At 48.0% G+C, this 22,751-nt stretch overlaps 1 protein-coding gene across 1 annotated transcript in view; it reads right to left on the bottom strand.

Annotated features, from left to right (window-relative positions):
- LOC139411224 (Ras protein-specific guanine nucleotide-releasing factor 2b) overlaps window positions 1–21,937 on the bottom strand; it is a 202,004-nt gene extending 180,067 nt beyond the window's left edge. The window contains exon 1 of the mRNA XM_071157235.1: window positions 21,662–21,937. Within this exon, the coding sequence (XP_071013336.1) occupies window positions 21,662–21,937 (276 nt within the window). The remainder of the gene's footprint in view (window positions 1–21,661) is intronic.
- Between the last annotated feature and the right edge of the window lie 814 nt (window positions 21,938–22,751).

Genomic DNA, 22,751 nt, shown 5'->3' with positions numbered 1-22,751 from the left:
CCCTACCAGCCTGTACACCACCCACCCAGGACAGAAAACAACCCTAAGCCTTTAGACCACCCACCCAGGACAGAAAACAACCCTACCAGCCTGTACACCACCCACCCAGGACAGAAAACAACCCTACCAGCCTGTACACCACCCACCCAGGACAGAAAACAACCCTACCAGCCTGTACACCACCCACCCAGGACAGAAAACAACCCTACCAGCCTGTACACCACCCACCCAGGACAGAAAACAACCCTAAGCCTGTTCATCACCCACCCAGGACAGAAAACTACCCTAAGCCTGTACACCACCCACCCAGGACAGAAAGCAACCCTACCAGCCTGTACACCAACCACCCAGGACAGAAAACAACCCTAAGCCTGTACACCACCCACCCAGGACAGAAAACAACCCTACCAGCCTGTACACCACCCACCCAGGACAGAAAACAACCCTACCAGCCTGTACACCACCCACCCAGGACAAAAAACAACCCTAAGCCTTTACACCACCCACCCAGGACAGAAAACAACCCTACCAGCCTGTACACCACCCACCCAGGACAGAAAACAACCCTAAGCCTGTACACCACCCACCCAGGACAGAAAACAACCCTAAGCCTGTACACCACCCACCCAGGACAGAAAACAACCCTACCAGCCTTTACACCACCCACCCAGGACAGAAAAAAAAACCTAAGCCTGTACACCACCCACCCAGGACAGAAAACAACCCTAAGCCTGTACACCACCCATCCAGGACAGAAAAGAACACTAAGCCTTTACACCACCCACACAGGACAGAAAAAAACCTAAGCCTCTATACCACCCACCCACCCAGGACAGAAAACAACCCTAAGCCTGTACACCACCCACCCAGGACAGAAAACAACCCTACCAGCCTGTACACCACCCACCCAGGACAGAAAACAACCCTAAGCCTGTACACCACCCACCCAGGACAGAAAAAAAACCTAAGCCTCTACACCACCCACCCAGGACAGAAAAAAAACCCAAGCCTGTACACCACCCACCCAGGACAGAAAACAACCCTACCAGCCTGTACACCAACCACCCAGGACAGAAAACAACCCTAAGCCTGTACACCCCTCACCCAGGACAGAAAACAACCCTACCAGCCTGTACACCACCCACCCATGACAGAAAACAACCCTAAGCCTGTACATCACCCACCCAGGACAGAAAACAACCCTACCAGCCTGTACACCACCCACACAGGACAGAAAACAACCCTAAGCCTTTACTCCACCCACCCAGGACAGAAAACAACCCTAAGCCTGTACACCACCCACACAGGACAGAAAAAAACCTAAGCCTCTACACCACCCACCCAGGACAGAAAACAACCCTAAGCCTGTACACCACCCACCCAGGAGAGAACACAAATCCTAAGCCTGTACACCACCCACCCAGGAGAGAAAACAACCCTAAGTCTGTACACCCCTCACCCAGGACAGAAAACAACCCTAAGCCTGTACACCACCCACCCAGGACAGAAAACAACCCTACCAGCCTGTACACCACCCACCCAGGACAGAAAACAACCCTACCAGCCTGTACACCACCCACCCAGGACAGAAAACAACCCTAAGCCTTTAGACCACCCACCCAGGACAGAAAACAACCCTACCAGCCTGTACACCACCCACCTAGGACAGAAAACAACCCTACCAGCCTGTACACCACCCACCCAGGACAGAAAACTACCCTAAGCCTGTACACCACCCACCCAGGACAGAAAGCAACCCTACCAGCCTGTACACCAAACACCCAAGACAGAAAACAACCCCAAGCCTGTACACCACCCACCCAGGACAGAAAACAACCCTACCAGCCTGTACACCACCCACCCAGGACAGAAAACAACCCTACCAGCCTGTACACCACCCACCCAGGACAGAAAACAACCCTAAGCCTTTACACCACCCACCCAGGACAGAAAACAACCCTACCAGCCTGTACACCACCCACCCAGGACAGAAAACAACCCTAAGCCTGTACACCACCCACCCAGGACAGAAAACAACCCTAAGCCTGTACACCACCCACCCAGGACAGAAAACAACCCTACCAGCCTTTAGACCACCCACCCAGGACAGAAAAAAACCCTAAGCCTGTACACCACCCACCCAGGACAGAAAACAACCCTACCAGCCTGTACACCACACACCCAGGACAGAAAACAACCCTACCAGCCTGTACACCACCCACCTAGGACAGAAAACAACCCTACCAGCCTGTACACCACCCACCCAGGACAGAAAACTACCCTAAGCCTGTACACCACCCACCCAGGACAGAAAACAACCCTACCAGCCTGTACACCACCCACCCAGGACAGAAAACAACCCTACCAGCCTTTACACCACCCACCCAGGACAGAAAAAAACCCTAAGCCTGTACACCACCCACCCAGGACAGAAAACAACCCTACCAGCCTGTACACCACACACCCAGGACAGAAAACAACCCTACCAGCCTGTACACCACCCACCTAGGACAGAAAACAACCCTACCAGCCTGTACACCACCCACCCAGGACATAAAACTACCCTAAGCCTGTACACCACCCACCCAGGACAGAAAACAACCCTACCAGCCTGTACACCACCCACCCAGGACAGAAAACAACCCTAAGCCTGTTCACCACCCACCCAGGACAGAAAACAACCCTAAGCCTGTACACCACCCACCCAGGACAGAAAGCAACACTACCAGCCTGTACACCAACCACCCAGGACAGAAAACAACCCTACCAGCCTGTACACCACCCACCCAGGACAGAAAACTACCCTAAGCCTGTACACCACCCACCCAGGACAGAAAACAACCCTACCAGCCTGTACACAACCACCCAGGACAGAAAACAACCCTAAGCCTGTTCATCACCCACCCAGGACAGAAAACTACCCTAAGCCTGTACACCACCCACCCAGGACAGAAAGCAACCCTACCAGCCTGTACACCAACCACCCAGGACAGAAAACAACCCTAAGCCTGTACACCACCCACCCAGGACAGAAAACAACCCTACCAGCCTGTACACCACCCACCCAGGACAGAAAACAACCCTACCAGCCTGTACACCACCCACCCAGGACAAAAAACAACCCTAAGCCTTTACACCACCCACCCAGGACAGAAAACAACCCTACCAGCCTGTACACCACCCACCCAGGACAGAAAACAACCCTAAGCCTGTACACCACCCACCCAGGACAGAAAACAACCCTACCAGCCTTTACAACACCCACCCAGGACAGAAAAAAAAACCTAAGCCTGTACACCACCCACCCAGGACAGAAAACAACCCTAAGCCTGTACACCACCCACCCAGGACAGAAAACAACCCTAAGCCTGTACACCACCCACCCAGGACAGAAAACAACCCTACCAGCCTTTACACCACCCACCCAGGACAGAAAAAAACCCTAAGCCTGTACACCACCCACCCAGGACAGAAAACAACCCTACCAGCCTGTACACCACACACCCAGGACATAAAACAACCCTACCAGCCTGTACACCACCCACCTAGGACAGAAAACAACCCTACCAGCCTGTACACCACCCACCTAGGACAGAAAACAACCCTACCAGCCTGTACACCACCCACCCAGGACAGAAAACTACCCTAAGCCTGTACACCACCCACCCAGGACAGAAAACAACCCTACCAGCCTGTACACCACCCACCCAGGACAGAAAACAACCCTACCAGCCTGTACACCACCCACCCAGGACAGAAAACAACCCTAAGCCTTTAGACCACCCACCCAGGACAGAAAGCAACCCTACCAGCCTGTACACCACCCACCTAGGACAGAAAACAACCCTACCAGCCTGTACACCACCCACCCAGGACAGAAAACTACACTAAGCCTGTACACCACCCACCCAGGACAGAAAGCAACCCTACCAGCCTGTACACCAAACACCCAAGACAGAAAACAACCCCAAGCCTGTACACCACCCACCCAGGACAGAAAACAACCCTACCAGCCTGTACACCACCCACCCAGGACAGAAAACAACCCTACCAGCCTGTACACCACCCACCCAGGACAGAAAACAACCCTAAGCCTTTACACCACCCACCCAGGACAGAAAACAACCCTACCAGCCTGTACACCACCCACCCAGGACAGAAAACAACCCTAAGCCTGTACACCACCCACCCAGGACAGAAAACAACCCTAAGCCTGTACACCACCCACCCAGGACAGAAAACAACCCTACCAGCCTTTAGACCACCCACCCAGGACAGAAAAAAACCCTAAGCCTGTACACCACCCACCCAGGACAGAAAACAACCCTACCAGCCTGTACACCACACACCCAGGACAGAAAACAACCCTACCAGCCTGTACACCACCCACCTAGGACAGAAAACAACCCTACCAGCCTGTACACCACCCACCCAGGACAGAAAACTACCCTAAGCCTGTACACCACCCACCCAGGACAGAAAACAACCCTACCAGCCTGTACACCACCCACCCAGGACAGAAAACAACCCTACCAGCCTTTACACCACCCACCCAGGACAGAAAAAAACCCTAAGCCTGTACACCACCCACCCAGGACAGAAAACAACCCTACCAGCCTGTACACCACACACCCAGGACAGAAAACAACCCTACCAGCCTGTACACCACCAGCCTAGGACAGAAAACAACCCTACCAGCCTGTACACCACCCACCCAGGACAGAAAACAACCCTAAGCCTGTTCACCACCCACCCAGGACAGAAAACAACCCTAAGCCTGTACACCACCCACCCAGGACAGAAAGCAACACTACCAGCCTGTACACCAACCACCCAGGACAGAAAACAACCCTACCAGCCTGTACACCACCCACCCAGGACAGAAAACTACCCTAAGCCTGTACACCACCCACCCAGGACAGAAAACAACCCTACCAGCCTGTACACCACCCACCCAGGACAGAAAACAACCCTAAGCCTGTTCATCACCCACCCAGGACAGAAAACTACCCTAAGCCTGTACACCACCCACCCAGGACAGAAAGCAACCCTACCAGCCTGTACACCAACCACCCAGGACAGAAAACAACCCTAAGCCTGTACACCACCCACCCAGGACAGAAAACAACCCTACCAGCCTGTACACCACCCACCCAGGACAGAAAACAACCCTACCAGCCTGTACACCACCCACCCAGGACAAAAAACAACCCTAAGCCTTTACACCACCCACCCAGGACAGAAAACAACCCTACCAGCCTGTACACCACCCACCCAGGACAGAAAACAACCCTAAGCCTGTACACCACCCACCCAGGACAGAAAACAACCCTACCAGCCTTTACAACACCCACCCAGGACAGAAAAAAAACCTAAGCCTGTACACCACCCACCCAGGACAGAAAACAACCCTAAGCCTGTACACCACCCATCCAGGACAGAAAAGAACACTAAGCCTGTACACCACCCACACAGGACAGAAAAAAACCTAAGCCTCTATACCACCCACCCACCCAGGACAGAAAACAACCCTAAGCCTGTACACCACCCACCCAGGACAGAAAACAACCCTACCAGCCTGTACACCACCCACCCAGGACAGAAAACAACCCTAAGCCTGTACACCACCCACCCAAAACAGAAAAAAAAACCAAGCCTGTACACCACCCACCCAGGACAGAAAACAACCCTACCAGCCTGTACACCAACCACCCAGGACAGAAAACAACCCTAAGCCTGTACACCCCTCACCCAGGACAGAAAACAACCCTACCAGCCTGTACACCACCCACCCATGACAGAAAACAACCCTAAGCCTGTACATCACCCACCCAGGACAGAAAACAACCCTACCAGCCTGTACACCACCCACACAGGACAGAAAACAACCCTAAGCCTTTACTCCACCCACCCAGGACAGAAAACAACCCTAAGCCTGTACACCACCCACACAGGACAGAAAAAAACCTAAGCCTCTACACCACCCACCCAGGACAGAAAACAACCCTAAGCCTGTACACCACCCACCCAGGAGAGAACAAAAATCCTAAGCCTGTACACCACCCACCCAGGACAGAAAACAACCCTAAGCCTGTACACCACCCACCCAGGACAGAAAACAACCCTACCAGCCTGTACACCACCCACCCAGGACAGAAAACAACCCTAAGCCTTTAGACCACCCACCCAGGACAGAAAACAACCCTACCAGCCTGTACACCACCCACCTAGGACAGAAAACAACCCTACCAGCCTGTACACCACCCACCCAGGACAGAAAACTACCCTAAGCCTGTACACCACCCACCCAGGACAGAAAGCAACCCTACCAGCCTGTACACCAAACACCCAAGACAGAAAACAACCCTAAGCCTGTACACCACCCACCCAGGACAGAAAACAACCCTACCAGCCTGTACACCACCCACCCAGGACAGAAAACAACCCTACCAGCCTGTACACCACCCACCCAGGACAGAAAACAACCCTAAGCCTTTACGCCACCCACCCAGGACAGAAAACAACCCTACCAGCCTGTACACCACCCACCCAGGACAGAAAACAACCCTAAGCCTGTACACCACCCACACAGGACAGAAAACAACCCTAAGCCTGTACACCACCCACCCAGGACAGAAAACAACCCTACCAGCCTTTACACCACCCACCCAGGACAGAAAAAAACCCTAAGCCTGTACACCACCCACCCAGGACAGAAAACAACCCTACCAGCCTGTACACCACACACCCAGGACAGAAAACAACCCTACCAGCCTGTACACCACCCACCTAGGACAGAAAACAACCCTACCAGCCTGTACACCACCCACCTAGGACAGAAAACAACCCTACCAGCCTGTACACCACCCACCCAGGACAGAAAACTACCCTAAGCCTGTACACCACCCACCCAGGACAGAAAACAACCCTACCAGCCTGTACACCACCCACCCAGGACAGAAAACAACCCTACCAGCCTGTTCACCACCCACCCAGGACAGAAAACAACCCTAAGCCTGTACACCACCCACCCAGGACAGAAAGCAACACTACCAGCCTGTACACCAACCACCCAGGACAGAAAACAACCCTAAGCCTGTACACCACCCACCCAGGACAGAAAACTACCCTAAGCCTGTACACCACCCACCCAGGACAGAAAACAACCCTACCAGCCTGGACACCACCCACCCAGGACAGAAAACAACCCTAAGCCTGTACACCACCCACCCAGGACAGAAAGCAACCCTACCAGCCTGTACACCAACCACGCAGGACAGAAAACAACCCTAAGCCTGTACACCACCCACCCAGGACAGAAAACAACCCTAAGCCTGTACACCACCCACCCAGGACAGAAAGAAACACTACCAGCCTGTACACCAACCACCCAGGACAGAAAACAACCCTAAGCCTGTACACCACCCACCCAGGACAGAAAACAACCCTACCAGCCTGTACACCTCCCACCCAGGACAGAAAACAACCCTAACCCTGTACACCACCCACACAGGACAGAAAAAAAACCTAAGCCTCTATACCACCCACCCAGGACAGAAAACAACCCTAAGCCTGTACACCACCCACCCAGGACAGAAAACTACCCTAAGCCTGTACACCACCCACCCAGGACAGAAAACAACCCTACCAGCCTGGACACCACCCACCCAGGACAGAAAACAACCCTAAGCCTGTACACCACCCACCCAGGACAGAAAGCAACCCTACCAGCCTGTACACCAACCACCCAGGACAGAAAACAACCCTAAGCCTGTACACCACCCACCCAGGACAGAAAACAACCCTACCAGCCTGTACACCACCCACCCAGGACAGAAAACAACCCTAAGCCTGTTCACCACCCACCCAGGACAGAAAACAACCCTAAGCCTGTACACCACCCACCCAGGACAGAAAGCAACCCTACCAGCCTGTACACCAACCACCCAGGACAGAAAACAACCCTACCAGCCTGTACACCACCCACCTAGGACAGAAAACAACCCTACCAGCCTGTACACCACCCACCCAGGACAGAAAACTACCCTAAGCCTGTACACCACCCACCCAGGACAGAAAACAACCCTACCAGCCTGTACACCACCCACCCAGGACAGAAAACAACCCTAAGCCTGTTCACCACCCACCCAGGACAGAAAACAACCCTACCAGCCTGTACACCACCCAACCAGGACAGAAAACAACCCTAAGCCTGTTCACCACCCACCCAGGACAGAAAACAACCCTACCAGCCTGTACACCACCCACCCAGGACAGAAAACAACCCTAAGCCTGTACACCACACACCAAGGACAGAAAACAACCCTAAGCCTGTACATCACCCACCCAGGACAGAAAAAACCCTACCAGCCTGTACACCACCCACCCAGGAGAGAAAAAAAGCCTACCAGCCTGTACACCACCCACCCAGGACAGAAAACAACCCTAAGCCTGTACACCACCCACCCAGGACAGAAAGCAACCCTACCAGCCTGTACACCACCCACCCAGGACAGAAAACAACCCTAAGCCTGTACACCACCCACCCAGGACAGAAAACAACCCTACCAGCATGTACACCACCCACCCAGGACAGAAAAATATCCCACCAGCATGTACACCACCCACCCAGGACAGAAAACAACCCTACCAGCCTGTACACCACCCACCCAGGACAGAAAACAACCCTACCAGCCTGTACACCCCCCACCCAGGACAAAAAACAACCCTAAGTCTGTACACCACCCACCCAGGACAGAAAACAACACTACCAGCCTGTACACCACCCACCCAGGTCAGAAAACAACCCTACCAGCGTTTACACCACCCACCCAGGACAGAAAACAACCCTAAGCCTGTACACCGCCCACCCAGGACAGAAAACAACCCTACCAGCCTGTACACCACCCACCCAGGACAGAAAACAACCCTAAGCCTGTACACCACCCACCAAGGACAGAAAACAACACTACCAGCCTGTACACCACCCACCCAGGAGAGAAAACAACCCTAAGCCTGTACACCACCCACCCAGGAGAGAAGAATACCCTACCAGCATGTACACCACACACCCAGGACAGAAAACAACCCTACCAGCCTGTACACCACCCACTCAGGACAGAAAACAACCCTACCAGCCTGTACACCCCCCACCCAGGACAAAAAACAACCCTAAGTCTGTACACCACCCACCCAGGACAGAAAACAACCATACCAGCCTTTACACCACCCACACAGGACATAAAACAACCCTAAGCCTGTACACCACCCACCCAGGACAGAAAAAAACCCAAAGCCTGTACACCACCCACCCAGGACAGAAAACAACCCTAAGCCTGTTCACCACCCACCCAGGACAGAAAACAACCCTCCCAGCCCGTACACCACCCACCCAGGAGAGAAAACAACCCTAAGCCTGTACACCACCGACCCAGGAGAGAAAACAACCCTATCAGCATGTACACCACACACCCAGGACAGAAAACAACCCTACCAGACTGTACACCACCCACCCAGGACAGAAAACAACCCTACCAGCCTGTACCCCACCCACCAGGACAGAAAACAACCCTACCAGCCTGTACCCCACCCACCCAGGACAGAAAACAACCCTACCAGCCTGTACACCACCCACCCAGGACAGAAAACAACCCTACCAGCCTGTACACCACCCACCCAGGACAGAAAACAACCCTAAGCCTGTACACCACCCACCCAGGACAGAAAACAACCCTAAGCCTCTACACCACTCACCCAGGACAGAAAACAACCCTAAGCCTGTACACCACCCACCCAGGACAGAAAACAACCCTACCAGCCTGCACACCACCCACCCAGGACAGAAAACAACCCTAAGCCTGTACACCACCCACCCAGGACAGAAAACAACCCTACCAGCCTGCACACCACCCACCCAGGACAGAAAACAACCCTAATCCTGTACACCACCCACCGAGGACAGAAAACAACCCTACCAGCCTGTACACCACCCACCCAGGACAGAAAACAACCCTAAGCCTGTACACCACCCACCCATGACAGAAAACAACCCTAAGCCTGTACACCACCCACCCAGGACATAAAACAACCCTAAGCCTGTACACCACCCACCCAGGACAGAAAACAACCCTAACAGCCTGTACACCACCCACCCAGGACAGAAAACAACCCTACCAGCCTGTACACCACCCACCCAGGACAGAAAGCAACCCTAAGCCTGTACACCCCTCACCCAGGACAGAAAACAACCCTAAGCCTGTACACCACCCACCCAGGACAGAAAACAACCCTACCAGCCTGCACACCACCCAGGACAGAAAACAACCCTAAGCCTGTACACCACCCACCCAGGACAGAAAACAACCCTACCAGCCTGTACACCACCCACCCTGGACAGAAAACCAACCCTACCAGCCTGTACATCACCCACCCAGAACAGAAAACAACCCTAAGCCTGTTCACCACCCACCCAGGACAGAAAACAACCCTACCAGCCTGTACACCACCCACCCAGGAGAGAAAACAACCCTAAGCCTGTACACCACCCACCCAGGAGAGAAAACAACCCTACCAGCCTGTACACCACCCACCCAGGACATAAAACAAGCCTACCAGCCTGTACACCACCCACCCAGGACAGAAAACAACCCTAAGCCTGTAAACCACCCACCCAGGACAGAAAACCTGCCTACCAGCCTGTACACCAACCACCAAGGACAGAAAACAACCCTAAGCCTGTACACCCCCCACCCAGGACAGAAAACAACCCTAAGCCTGTACACCACCCACCCAGGACAGAAAACAACCCTACCAGCCTGTACACCACCCACCCAGGACAGAAAACAACCCTAAGCCTGTACACCACCCACCCAGGACAGAAAACAACCCTACCAGCCTGTACACCACCCACCCAGGACAGAAAACAACCCTACCAGCCTGTACACCACCCACCCAGGACAGAAAACAACCCTACCAGCCTGTACACCACCCACCCAGCACAGAAAACAACCCTAAGCCTGTTCACCACCCACCCAGGACAGAAAACAACCCTACCAGCCTGTACACCACCCACCCAGGAGAGAAAACAACCCTACCAGCATGTACACCACACACCCAGGACAGAAAACAACCCTACCAGCCTGTACACCACCCACCCAGGACAGAAAACAACCCTACCAGCCTGTACACCACCCACCCAGGAGAGAAAACAACCCTACCAGCCTGTACACCACCCACCCAGGAGAGAAAACAACCCTACCAGCATGTACACCACACACCCAGGACAGAAAACAACCCTACTAGCCTGTACACCACCCACCCAGGACAGAAAACAACCCTAAGCCTGTACACCACCCACCCAGGACAGAAAACAACCCTACTAGCCTGTACACCACCCACCCAGGACAGAAAACAACCCTAAGCCTGTACACCACCCACCCAGGACAGAAAACAACCCTAAGCCTGTACACCACCCACCCAGGACAGAAAACAACCCTACCAGCCTGTACACCACCCACCCAGGACAGAAAACAACCCTACGCCTCTACACCACCCACCCAGGACAGAAAACAACCCTAAGCCTGTACACCACCCACCCAGGACAGAAAACAACCCTACCAGCCTGCACACCACCCACCCAGGACAGAAAACAACCCTAAGCCTGTACACCACCCACCCAGGACAGAAAACATCCCTACCAGCCTGTACACCACCCACCCAGGACAGAAAACAACCCTAAGCCTGTACACGACCCACCCAGGACAGAAAACAACCCTAAGCCTCTACACCACCCACCCAGGACAGAAAACAACCCTAAGCCTGTACACCACCCACCCAGGACAGAACACAACCCTACCAGCCTGGAACAAGATAAAACAGATGTTCAGGCTCACTGTCTCCTCCTCACTACAGAACAGACACACCCTCCCCACTGATGGATCAAGGTGCGACTTGTAATTTGTCTTAATATATTTCATGGTTTGTAGCGTAACGTGTAGCCTACTGGTAGGATCCAAGAAAGGGTGATTTAAATAATATCAGTGTTTTAATTCATTTAGATAGTAATATTTCTACAGGAGCTGATCCGTCTAATCCATTGTCAATATTGTGAAATAATCATTTTACGGTAAGATTTGAATAGAGAAAGCTGATCCGAGAGCAGCGCTCCCTTTCTTTGGATCCTATCAGTATCAACACATGTTCCAATGATGCACTTAGAGACCGTTCTCTCTGCAAGGTGTTTCAGGAAACGCATGTTACATATTCGACCGTTGTAGGAAAGATGCATTGTTAAAAAACTTGTGAGACTAAATTCCATCGCTATCGGGAAACCGGGCCCTGGTCAGGTAACAGTGCATATGAAGGATAAAAGCATTTGACTAATGAGATGCAAACGCCTGAAGGTACTACGTTCATCTGTACAAGCAAAAGTACGCAAGTATAAACACCATGGGACCACGCAAACGTCATAACATTCAGGAAGGAGACGAATTCTGTCTCCTAGAGATGAATGTACTTTGGTGCGAAATGTGCAAATCAATCCCGGAACAACAGCAAAGGACCTTGTGAAGATGCTGGAAGAAACAGGTACAAAAGGATCTATATACACAGTAAAACGAGTCCTATATCGACATAATCTGAAAGGCCGCTCAGCAAGGAAGAAGCCACTGCTCCAAAACCAACATTAAAATGCCAGACTACAGTTTCCAACTGCACATAAAGACAAAGATCATGCTTTTTGGAGAAATATCCTCTGGTCTGATGAAACAAAAATAGAACTGTTGGACTATAATGACCATCGTTATGTTTGGAGGAAAAAGGGGGAGGCTTGCAAGCCGAAGAACACCATCCCAACCGTGAAGCACGGGGTGGCAGCATCATGTTGTGGGGGTGCTTTGCTGCAGGAGGGACTGGTGCACTTCACAAAATAGATGGCATCATGAGGGAGGAAAATTATGTGGATATATTGAAGCAACATCTCAAGACATCATTCAGGAAGTTAAAGCTTAGTCGCAAATGGGTCTTCCAAATGGAGCATACTTACAAAGTTGTGACAAAATGGCTTAAGGACAACAAAATCAAGGTTTTGGAGTGGCCATCACAAAGCCCTGACCTCAAGCATTTTAAAGGCAATGCTACCATATACTAATGGAGTGTATGTAAACTTCTGACCCTCTGGGAATGTGATGAAATAAAAAAGATCTGAAATAAATTATTCTCTCTACTATAATTCTGACCTTTCACATTCTTAAAATAAAGTTATGATCCTAACTGACCTAATACAGGGAATTTTTACTAAGATTAAATGTCAGGAATTGTGAACAACTGAGTTTAAATGTATTTGGCTAAGGTGTATGTTACCTTCTGACTTCAACTGTATGTATACATAAACATTCATACATATACACATACGGTGGGGAGAACAAGTATTTGATACACTGCCGATTTTGCAGGTTTTCTTACTTACAAAGCATGTAGAGGTCTGTAATGATGATATTTTCTGGATTTATTAGATTCCGTCTCTCACAGTTGAAGTGTACCTATGATAAAAACTACAGACCTCATGCTTTGTAAGTAAGTAGGAAAACCTGCAGAATCGGCAGTGTATCAAATACTTGTTCTCCCCACTGCATGTGGTAGTGGTGGAGTAGGGGCCTGAGGGCACACAGTGTGTTGTGAAATCTGTGATTGTATTGTAATATTTCTAAAACTGCATCAACTACCATAATTTTGCTGGACCCCAGGAAGAGTAGCTGCTGCTTTGGCAGCTAATGGGGATCCATAATAAATACAAATACAACCCCTTTCCCCCACAACAACCATAGACTCAGATTCTCAACAGTTGCACCATCCAAGAGCCAACTAAAGAAAGGTATTGATTTACGAATGCATATACAGTTGTAGCTGTATGACAAGGCCTAATAAAACTGTGCAAAAAAAAGGGCAGAAATGGGGAGATTTGATAAACCATTGTCACGTCCTAGATGATGGAGGTCAGATATACCCCCTTCCCCTATAAAACACCCACAACATGGTCCCCGTACTGACCATATTCCCAAGCATCTCCGTGCAGTCAGACTTTTCATTTTGTGCCACCAGGGCCACAATAATATGCATACTCTCTGAATGTGCGAGTGTGACCCACTCCCCATGGGTTACTGCTTACCCAGGCTATTAACCATTATTGTATCTTTAAAGAAAGCAAATGTGGCAACGATTGGGCGTTCATACCTCTGCCCTCTCTGCCCGAAGCGGTGTACACGTTCGAGTTGGATTTTGTCGATAGCTTCGCGTGGAATCTGAAGCGCTGTGAGGAGGAACTCTCTAACTACAGATTCAGGAACTTCTCCTTCTTTCTCTTGGATACCTGTAAGTACTAGATTCTCTCTCATGGATCTAGTCTGTATGTCAGGTAAAGGCTTCTCTCAGAACGATGTTCTCCTTTTTAAGTTCATTAACTTAGGTTTCAATCTTATTGACTGTCCCTTTTAGCTTGTTTGTGTCTTTCTCCAATGTCACAGCTTTTTCGTCACTCATCTCGAGGCTTGCCTTCAACACTTTCATATCCTTACTGACTAGTTAAAAAATATATAGTAGAGTTGGTAATTTATTGATTTTAACAGATCGGTTTCGACCTTTACAATTCCCGGTGGTGAAAAGATTTAATCGTCTGTCTGTAGAAGAGTCATGTTGTCATTTTGAAATAGGTTCCCCTGTCTTACTCCCATGTTGCTTGTTTTCGGAATGTTTGTCGATACATTTCTCTAGTCTTATGATTTGTTTTGTGTTGTTATCCAGATTGAAGATAATTACCCACCAGATTGTGAAGTGCTAATATTTAGTCTAACTTACCGATATTGAATATTACGTTATTATCTTGAGGTGGTCTACATAGCTGTGTTCAGTCCGCCATCTTGCCACTTCCCTATTCTTAACTGGTTTTCTACTATTGATAATGTACATTACTTGCTAGTACAATGCCTTGCAAAAGTATTACTGCACCTGTACATAGCCCATCTAGAATTTAGCCCAAACAACTACTTCTCCCCCTACTGTATTTATTTATTTATTTTGCTCCTTTGCACCACATTATTTCTATCTCTACTTTGCACATTCTTGCACTGCAAATCTACCATTCCAGTGTTTTACTTGCTATATTGTATTTACTTCACCACCATGGCCTTTTTTTTGCCTTTACCTCCCTTATCTCACCTCATTTGCTCACATTGTATATATACTTATTTTTATACTGTATTATTGACTGTATGTTTGTTTTACTCCATGTGTAACTCTGTGTTGTTGTATGTGTCGAACTGGTTTGCTTTATCTTGGCCAGGTCGCAATTGTAAATGAGAACTTGTCCTCAACTTGCCTATCTGGTTAAATAAAAGTGAAATAAAAAAATTAAATAAAAAAAATTCATCCCCCTTGGTGTTTTTCCTATTTTGTTGCATTACAACCTTTAATTTAAATAGATTTGGGGGGGCGGGGGGGGGGGATTTCATGTAATGGACATTCACAAAATATTCAAAATTGGTGAAGGTAAAAAAAATACTTGTTTTAAAAAATTAAATAAGAAAAATAAAAAACGCAAAGTGGTGCATATATATTCTCCCCCTTTGCCATGAAGCCCCTACTTAAGATCTGGTGTAACCAGTAAGCCCACCTGTGTGCAATCTAAGTGTCACATGATCTGTCACATGATCTCAGTATATATACACCTGTTCTGAAAGGCCCCAGAGGCTGCAACACCACTAAGCAAGCGGCATCATGAATACCAAGGAGCTCTCCAAACAGGTCAGGGACAAAGTTGTGGAGAAGTACAGATCAGGGTTGGGTTATAAAAAAATATCAGATACTTTGAACATCCCACAGAGCACCATTAAATCCATTATTAAAAAATGGATTTAAGAGAGGGCCGCCCACCAAAAGAGAGGGCCGCCCACCAAAACTCACGGACCAGGCAAGGAGGGCATTAATCAGAGGTAACAAAGAGACCAAAGACAACCCTGAATGAGTTGCACTGCTTCACAGCAGAGATTGGAGTATCTGTCCATAGGACCACTTTAATCCGTACACTCCACAGATCTGGGCTTTACGGAAGAGTGGCCAGAAAAAAAGCCATTGCTTAATAAAGAAAAAAATAAGCAAACACGTTTGGTGTTCACCAAAAGGCATGTGGAAGACTCCCCAAACATATAGAAGAAGGTACTCTGGTCAGATTAGTATAAAACTGAGCTTTTTGGCCATCAAGGAAAATTATGTCTGGCACCTCTTGTCACCCCGAGAACACCATCCCCACAGTGAAGCATGGTGGTGGCAGCATCATGCTGTGGGTATGTTTTTCCATCGGCAGGGACTGGGAAACTGGTCAGAATTGAAGGAATGATGGAGGGTGCTAAATACAGGGAAATCCTTGAGGGAAACCTGTTTCAGTCTTCCAGAGATTTGAAACTGGGACTGAGGTTCACCTTACAGCAGGACAATGACCCTAAGCATACTGCTAAAGGAACACTCGGGTGGTTTAAGGGGAAACATTTAAATGTCTTGGAATGGCCTAGTCAAAGCTATGACCTCAATCCAGTTGAGAATCTGTGGTATGACTTAAATATTGCTGTACACCAGCAGAACCCATCCAACTTGAAGGAGCTGGAGTAGTTTTGCCTTGAAGAATGGGCAAAAATCCCAGTGGCTAGATGTGCCAAGCTTATAAAGACTTACCCAAGAGACTTGCAGCTGTAATAGCTGCAAAAGGTTGAATAGTTATACACGCTCAAGTTCTGTTTGTCTTATTTCTTGTTTGTTTCACAATAAAACATATTTTGCATCTTCAAAGTGGTAGGCATGTTGTGTAAATCAAATTATACAACCCCCCCCCCCCCAAAAAAATCAATTTTAATTCCAGGTTATAAGGCAACAAAATAGGAAAAATGCCATGGGGGTGTCACGTCCTTTTATGTCTCTATTTTAGTTTGGTCAGGGCGTGAATTGGGGTGGGCATTGTATGTTTTTGTTCTATGTTTTGTATTTCCGGTTTTGGCCTGGTATGCTTCCCAATCAGAGGCAGCTGTCAATCGTTGTCTCTGATTGAGAACCATACTTAGGCAGCCTGTTTTCCCACTATGATTTGTGGGTAGTTGTTTTCTGTTTTGTGTTGCTGCACCTTACAGGACTGTTTTGTTTTCCTTTCACTCTCTTTGTTATTTTGTTTAGTGTTTCTGTTCTAATAAATATAACATGAACACTTACCACGCTGTGCATTGGTCCGATCCATCTTATTCCTCATCAGAAGAGGAAGACAATTGTTACAGGGGGTGAATACTTTCGCAAGCCACTGTATATTACCTGCTAAAGTAGTCTATCGGATTTCCTACCAGAGAGATTGTAAACTGTATCTGTTTTACTGAGACTTGGCTAACGGGGGAGGTACTTGATACGGCTATACATCCTGCAGGGTTTTCTGTACATCGGCCAGACAGGAAAAAAAATACTTTGAGGGAAGAACAAAGGCGGAGGAGTATGTTTCATGATCAACAACTCATGGTGTGATTGTCTGAATGTAAACACTTTTAAGACTTTCTGTCCCCCTAACCTGGAATACCTCACGATGAAATGCTGACCACATTATCTCCCCAGAAAATTCACAGGTGTTTGAATCACGGCTGTGTACGTTTTCAAAGAATTACACAGGACTTTCAACAAATTCTAAACAGCATATCCTGAGGCCGCATTCGTTGTAGCCAGGGACTTCAACAAAATAAATCTAAGGAAAGATCTCCCGAAATTGGTACCATCTGTACCATCACTCATTCATATATCCTTATGTACATATTCTTTATCCCCTTACACTGTGTACAAGACAGTAGTTTTGGAATTGTTAGTTAGATTACTTGTTATTACTGCATTGTCGGAACTAGAAGCACAAGCATTTCGCTACACTCGCATTAACATCTGCTAACCATGTGTATGTGACAAATAAAATTTGATTTGATTTTGATTTGAAATTCCATCAACACATCTCTTGGCTCACTCGGGGGAAAAATACGTTGGACCCTCGTTATTCTCCATTCCGACTGCATGGCCAAACATGACTCCAACACCATCATGAAGTTTGCAGATGACACAACGATGGTGGGCCTGATCGGCAACAGCGACAAAACAGCCTACAAGGAGGAGGTCAAAGCCCCGTCGTAGTGGTGCCAGGGAAACAGACTCTCCCTCAACGTCAGAAAAACCAAGGAGCTGATCGTGGACTCCAGGAAACAGGGGGAGGAGCATGCCCCTATTGTCATTGACAGGGCTACAGTGTAGAGGGTAAAAAGCGTAAAGTTCCTCGGCGTGCACATCACAGAGTACCTGACATAGTCCAATCACACCACCACCAATCAATCCCAGGCGCCTGAAGAAATGTGTCATGGGCCCTCGGGTCCTAAAGAAGTTCTACAGCTGCACAATCGAGAGCATCTTGACAGGTTGCATCACTGCCTGGTACAGCAACTGCACCACCCTCAACCGGAGGCCCTACAGAAGGTGTTGCGGACAGCACAATAAATCACTGGGGGGGGGGAGCTCCCTGCCCTCCAGGACATCTACACCAGGCGGTGTTTGAGGAAGGCCCAAAAGATCAACCAGTACTCCCGTCACCCGAGCAACGGACTGTTCACTCTCTTACCATCTGGCAAGCGGTATCGGAGTATCAGGTCTCGAACCAACAGGCTCAGAGAAAAAGTACCATCAGGTCATCAGACTGCTGAAAACCTAAACCTAGATGTCCCCCTGCACAGACCTGCACCTTAGAGACTATTTGCACCGGAGAGAATATATGCACCTTAGAAAGTATTTCCACCGACTACCCACACATCCAAACCTACACACACACACACACACACACACACACACACACACACACACACACACACACACACAGTCAACGCTGCTGTTCTAATATATACAGTTGAAGTCGGAAGTTTACATACACCTTAGCCAAATACATTTAAACTCCGTTTTTTTTATATCCTAGTAAAAATTCCCTGTCTTAGGTCAGTTAGGATCAAAACTTTATTTTAAGAATGTGAAATGTCAGAATAATAGTAGAGATAATGATTTATTTCAGCTATTTTTTCTTTCATCACATTCCCAGTGGGTCAGAACTTTACATACACTCAATTAGTATTTGGTAGCATTGCCTTTAAATTGTTTAAACGTTTCAGGTAGCCTTCCACAAGCTTCCCACAATAAGTTGGTTGAATTTTGGCCCATTCCTCCTGACAGAGCTGGTGTAACGGAGTCAGGTTTGTAGGCCTCCTTGCTCGCACACACTTTTCAGTTCTGCAAACAAAATTCCTATAGGATTGAGGTCAGGGCTTTGTGATGGCCACTCCAATACCTTGACTTTGTTGTCCTTAAGCCATTTTGCCACAACTTTGGAAGTATGCTTGGGGTCATTGTCCATTTGGAAGACCCATTTGCGACCAAGCTTGAACTTCCTGACTGATGTCTTTAGATGTTGCTTCAATATAATTACATAATTTTCCTCCTCATGATTAGAAGTGCACCAGTCCCTCTTGCAGCAAAGCACCCCCACAACATGATGCTGCCACCCCGTGCTTCACGGTTGGGATGGAGTTCTTCGGCTTGCAAGCCTCCCCCTTTTCCTTCCAAACATAACGATGGTCATTATGGCCCAACAGTTCTATTTTTGTTTCATCAGACCAGAGGACATTTCTCCAAAAAGTATGATCTCATGTGCATTTGCAAACCGTAGTCTGTTTTTTTAAGGCAGTTTTGGTGCAGTGGCTTCTTCCTTGTTGAGCGGCCTTTCAGGTTATGTCGATATAGGACTTGTTTTAATGTGGATATAGATACTTTTGTACCAGTTTCCTTCAGCATCTTCACAAGGTCCTTTGCTGTTGTTCTGAAATTGATTTGCACTTTTGGTACCTTCAGGCATTTGGAAATTGCTCCCAAGGATGAACCAGACTTATGGAGGTCTACAATTTTTTTGCTGATATCTTTTGATTTCCATATGATGTCAAGCAAAGAGGCACTGAGTTTGAAGGTAGGCCTTGAAATACATCCACAGGTACACCTACAATTGACTCAAATGATGTCAATTAGCCTATCAGAAGCTTCTAAAAACATGATGTCATTTTCTGGAATATTCCAAGCTGTTTAAAGGCACAGTCAACTTAGTGTATGTAAACTTCTGGCCCACTGCAATTGTGAACTGGAATAAGTGAAATAATCTGTCTGTAAACAATTATTGGAAAAATGACTTGTCATACACAAAGTAGATGTCCTAACCGACTTTCCAAAACTATGGTTTGTTAGTATGAAAAACGAGTTTTAATGACTCCAACCTAAGGGTATGTAAACTTCCGACTTCAACTGTACTATTGATTCCAGTACCCACTTCATACTTGTAAATACAGTCCATTATTACTATGCATACTACCTCTTCTATTACTTCTACTACTTGTTATTTTTTACTTGACTCTTTTCATTGTTATTATTGATTCAGGTATTGCATTGTTGAGGGAGCTAGCGCAAAAGAGTTTCGATGCAACTTTTGTACTTGCTGTGTATGTGACTAATACATTTTATATCTCTCCTCTTTCCATTTCTTCTCTCCTTCTCCCCCCTCTGTCCTATCCTCTCCTCTTTCCATCTCTTCTCTCTTCCTCCCTTTCTCCTATCCTACTCTCTCCTCTTCAGTTTAGCCATAGTTGTCCAGCTCTTGCCTGGGGAGAACCAATTAGGACCAGTGCAGAGCCAAAAGGGAGGAGTTATCATGTCTGGTTATAGCCAGGGGCAAAGAGATAGACATTTATGACTCTACCCTACATGCACATACACAAACAAACAGAGAGAGAGACTTTAACTGAGCCCAACAGAAGGCTTTAAAAGCTTTCTGTAGGAGACACAGGCCTACTCCTCAAGGCTTTAAACACTAGTCTTTTTCATCTATCCCTCTCTCTCTCCTTTTTTCAATTGTCTCTTTAATATGTGTGTGTGTCACCACAAAGGCTCATAGAACAGGAACAGAATCGATATAAAGGCAATAATAAGTGCCAAAATCTAATAACATACTGCACCCATGGCTTGTGACTGAAATATAGTTCCAACAGCAACTGTCTCTATTCCATAAGATTATTTGTTTATGTTTGATAGAGCCTGAAATGAATCAATGATATGATCGCATTCAACAGGTTTCCCTACATGCAGAAAATGTCATTCAAATGACTCACACACAGGAAAATTTGAATATGGACAGCAACTGTCATTTTCATATCAGTGAAAACAACATTTTGCTGCCAAACCACAGGGTGTAGGCCTACATGAGAGGGGTGGGAAGAGAACTGTTCACACTATAGGAATAGTGTAGGAAAGAGGTGTAGGAAATAGGAAAGAGGGTTGACATTTTGAATACTGCATGAAGCCAATTAAGTGCCATCATCACTCTGATCCTTTCAACGTCCACTTCACCACCCTATCTTGTTCTGATCGTCTGCTTTACTAGACTGCATTACCTCTCCCTTTCTCGTTGACTGAATGCTCTGGGCAGCTGTTCTGAAAACATATTACCGGTATCAGAGTTTAGGCTGCAGCGGGAAAGTTTGGCAGCCACAGACAGATACACAGATTGCGTAAGTCTCTCTCTCACCTGTTTGTCGAGGGTCTCCTTTCCCGCAGTGGAGACCTTCGGAACAGGCACGCTCTCGCAGGTGCAGCCCTCCAAGAGGTAAATCCCGGCGGGGCGTACACTCTGCTCGTTTTCAAAGTAAAAAAACACGTTTTGGTACAGCGCAAAGAACTTCTCGTGCCACCTGCTGTTCTCCGTGGTCTTCTTGCTCAAATAACCGCGCTTGGTACCCTCCTTACGCGCAACGACTGAGAGGTACAGAGCGTGTCCCTCATTAAACCTGACACTCTTCTGCATTTTAATTTAATCCTTTTTGTTTGTTATAAAACCGTGTGTAGGCTATTGAATGCGAGACCAAATCCGCCGGTGTGTGTTTAAACTTCCCCTTTCAGTGAATGAAGAGGGAAAGTGGTCACCAGGCTGAGCGCCGAGGTGCACGGGAAAGTTGCTCCGCCAAAGTGAGAGCTCTTGCGGGGAAACTCATATTCGAGAGAGACCCCGTCAACGACATCTTAATAAACCCCGATACGATCCATGTCCACATCTGCCAAACGTTGAAAAGAAAGGTAGACAAAATCCCAGATGGAGGAAAGAGTAGGCTATAAGATGCAGAAAATGGAAAGGTTATTGTTCGCAAAGCAGAGAGGGGGAAAGCCTTGGAGAGGACAAACAGTGTGGTCGAATCACCGCCTAGATCAGCAACAATTGGCTTTGACACCGCCTCTCTCCCTCTCTCTCTCGCTCTCTCTCTCTCCACAGAAAAATGCTGGGTTAAAAAACATCTAATGTGTGTTATTTGGTAGCCCAGCGCTGGCTAAATATTGGACACTACCCATGCTGTGTTATTTTGAGGCAGCCAGTTGGGTGGCGTGAATGTTGGGTTTAGCTAAAAATGGTTTCATTTGGTTTTTATTCATGTTCATGCTGTGTTGACCCAGCACTTGGGTGTTTTTAATGTAATCTATTTTTAGTACACATGTTCCAAACACTGTCAAGACTGAGCATATCTAAGCATTTAGATCAATGACATGGTGGCACTATAACGGGCACATGTTTATATCTCTTGATATTTTTACTCAAAGGGATGGAATTGGGCACAAATGCTAAGGGA

This window comes from Oncorhynchus clarkii, chromosome 6 (genome assembly GCF_045791955.1).
Source record: "Oncorhynchus clarkii lewisi isolate Uvic-CL-2024 chromosome 6, UVic_Ocla_1.0, whole genome shotgun sequence".
NCBI lineage: Eukaryota > Metazoa > Chordata > Actinopteri > Salmoniformes > Salmonidae > Oncorhynchus > Oncorhynchus clarkii.
Note: the sequence above shows the minus strand (reverse complement) of the source record. Positions and strands in the feature narration are given on the sequence as shown.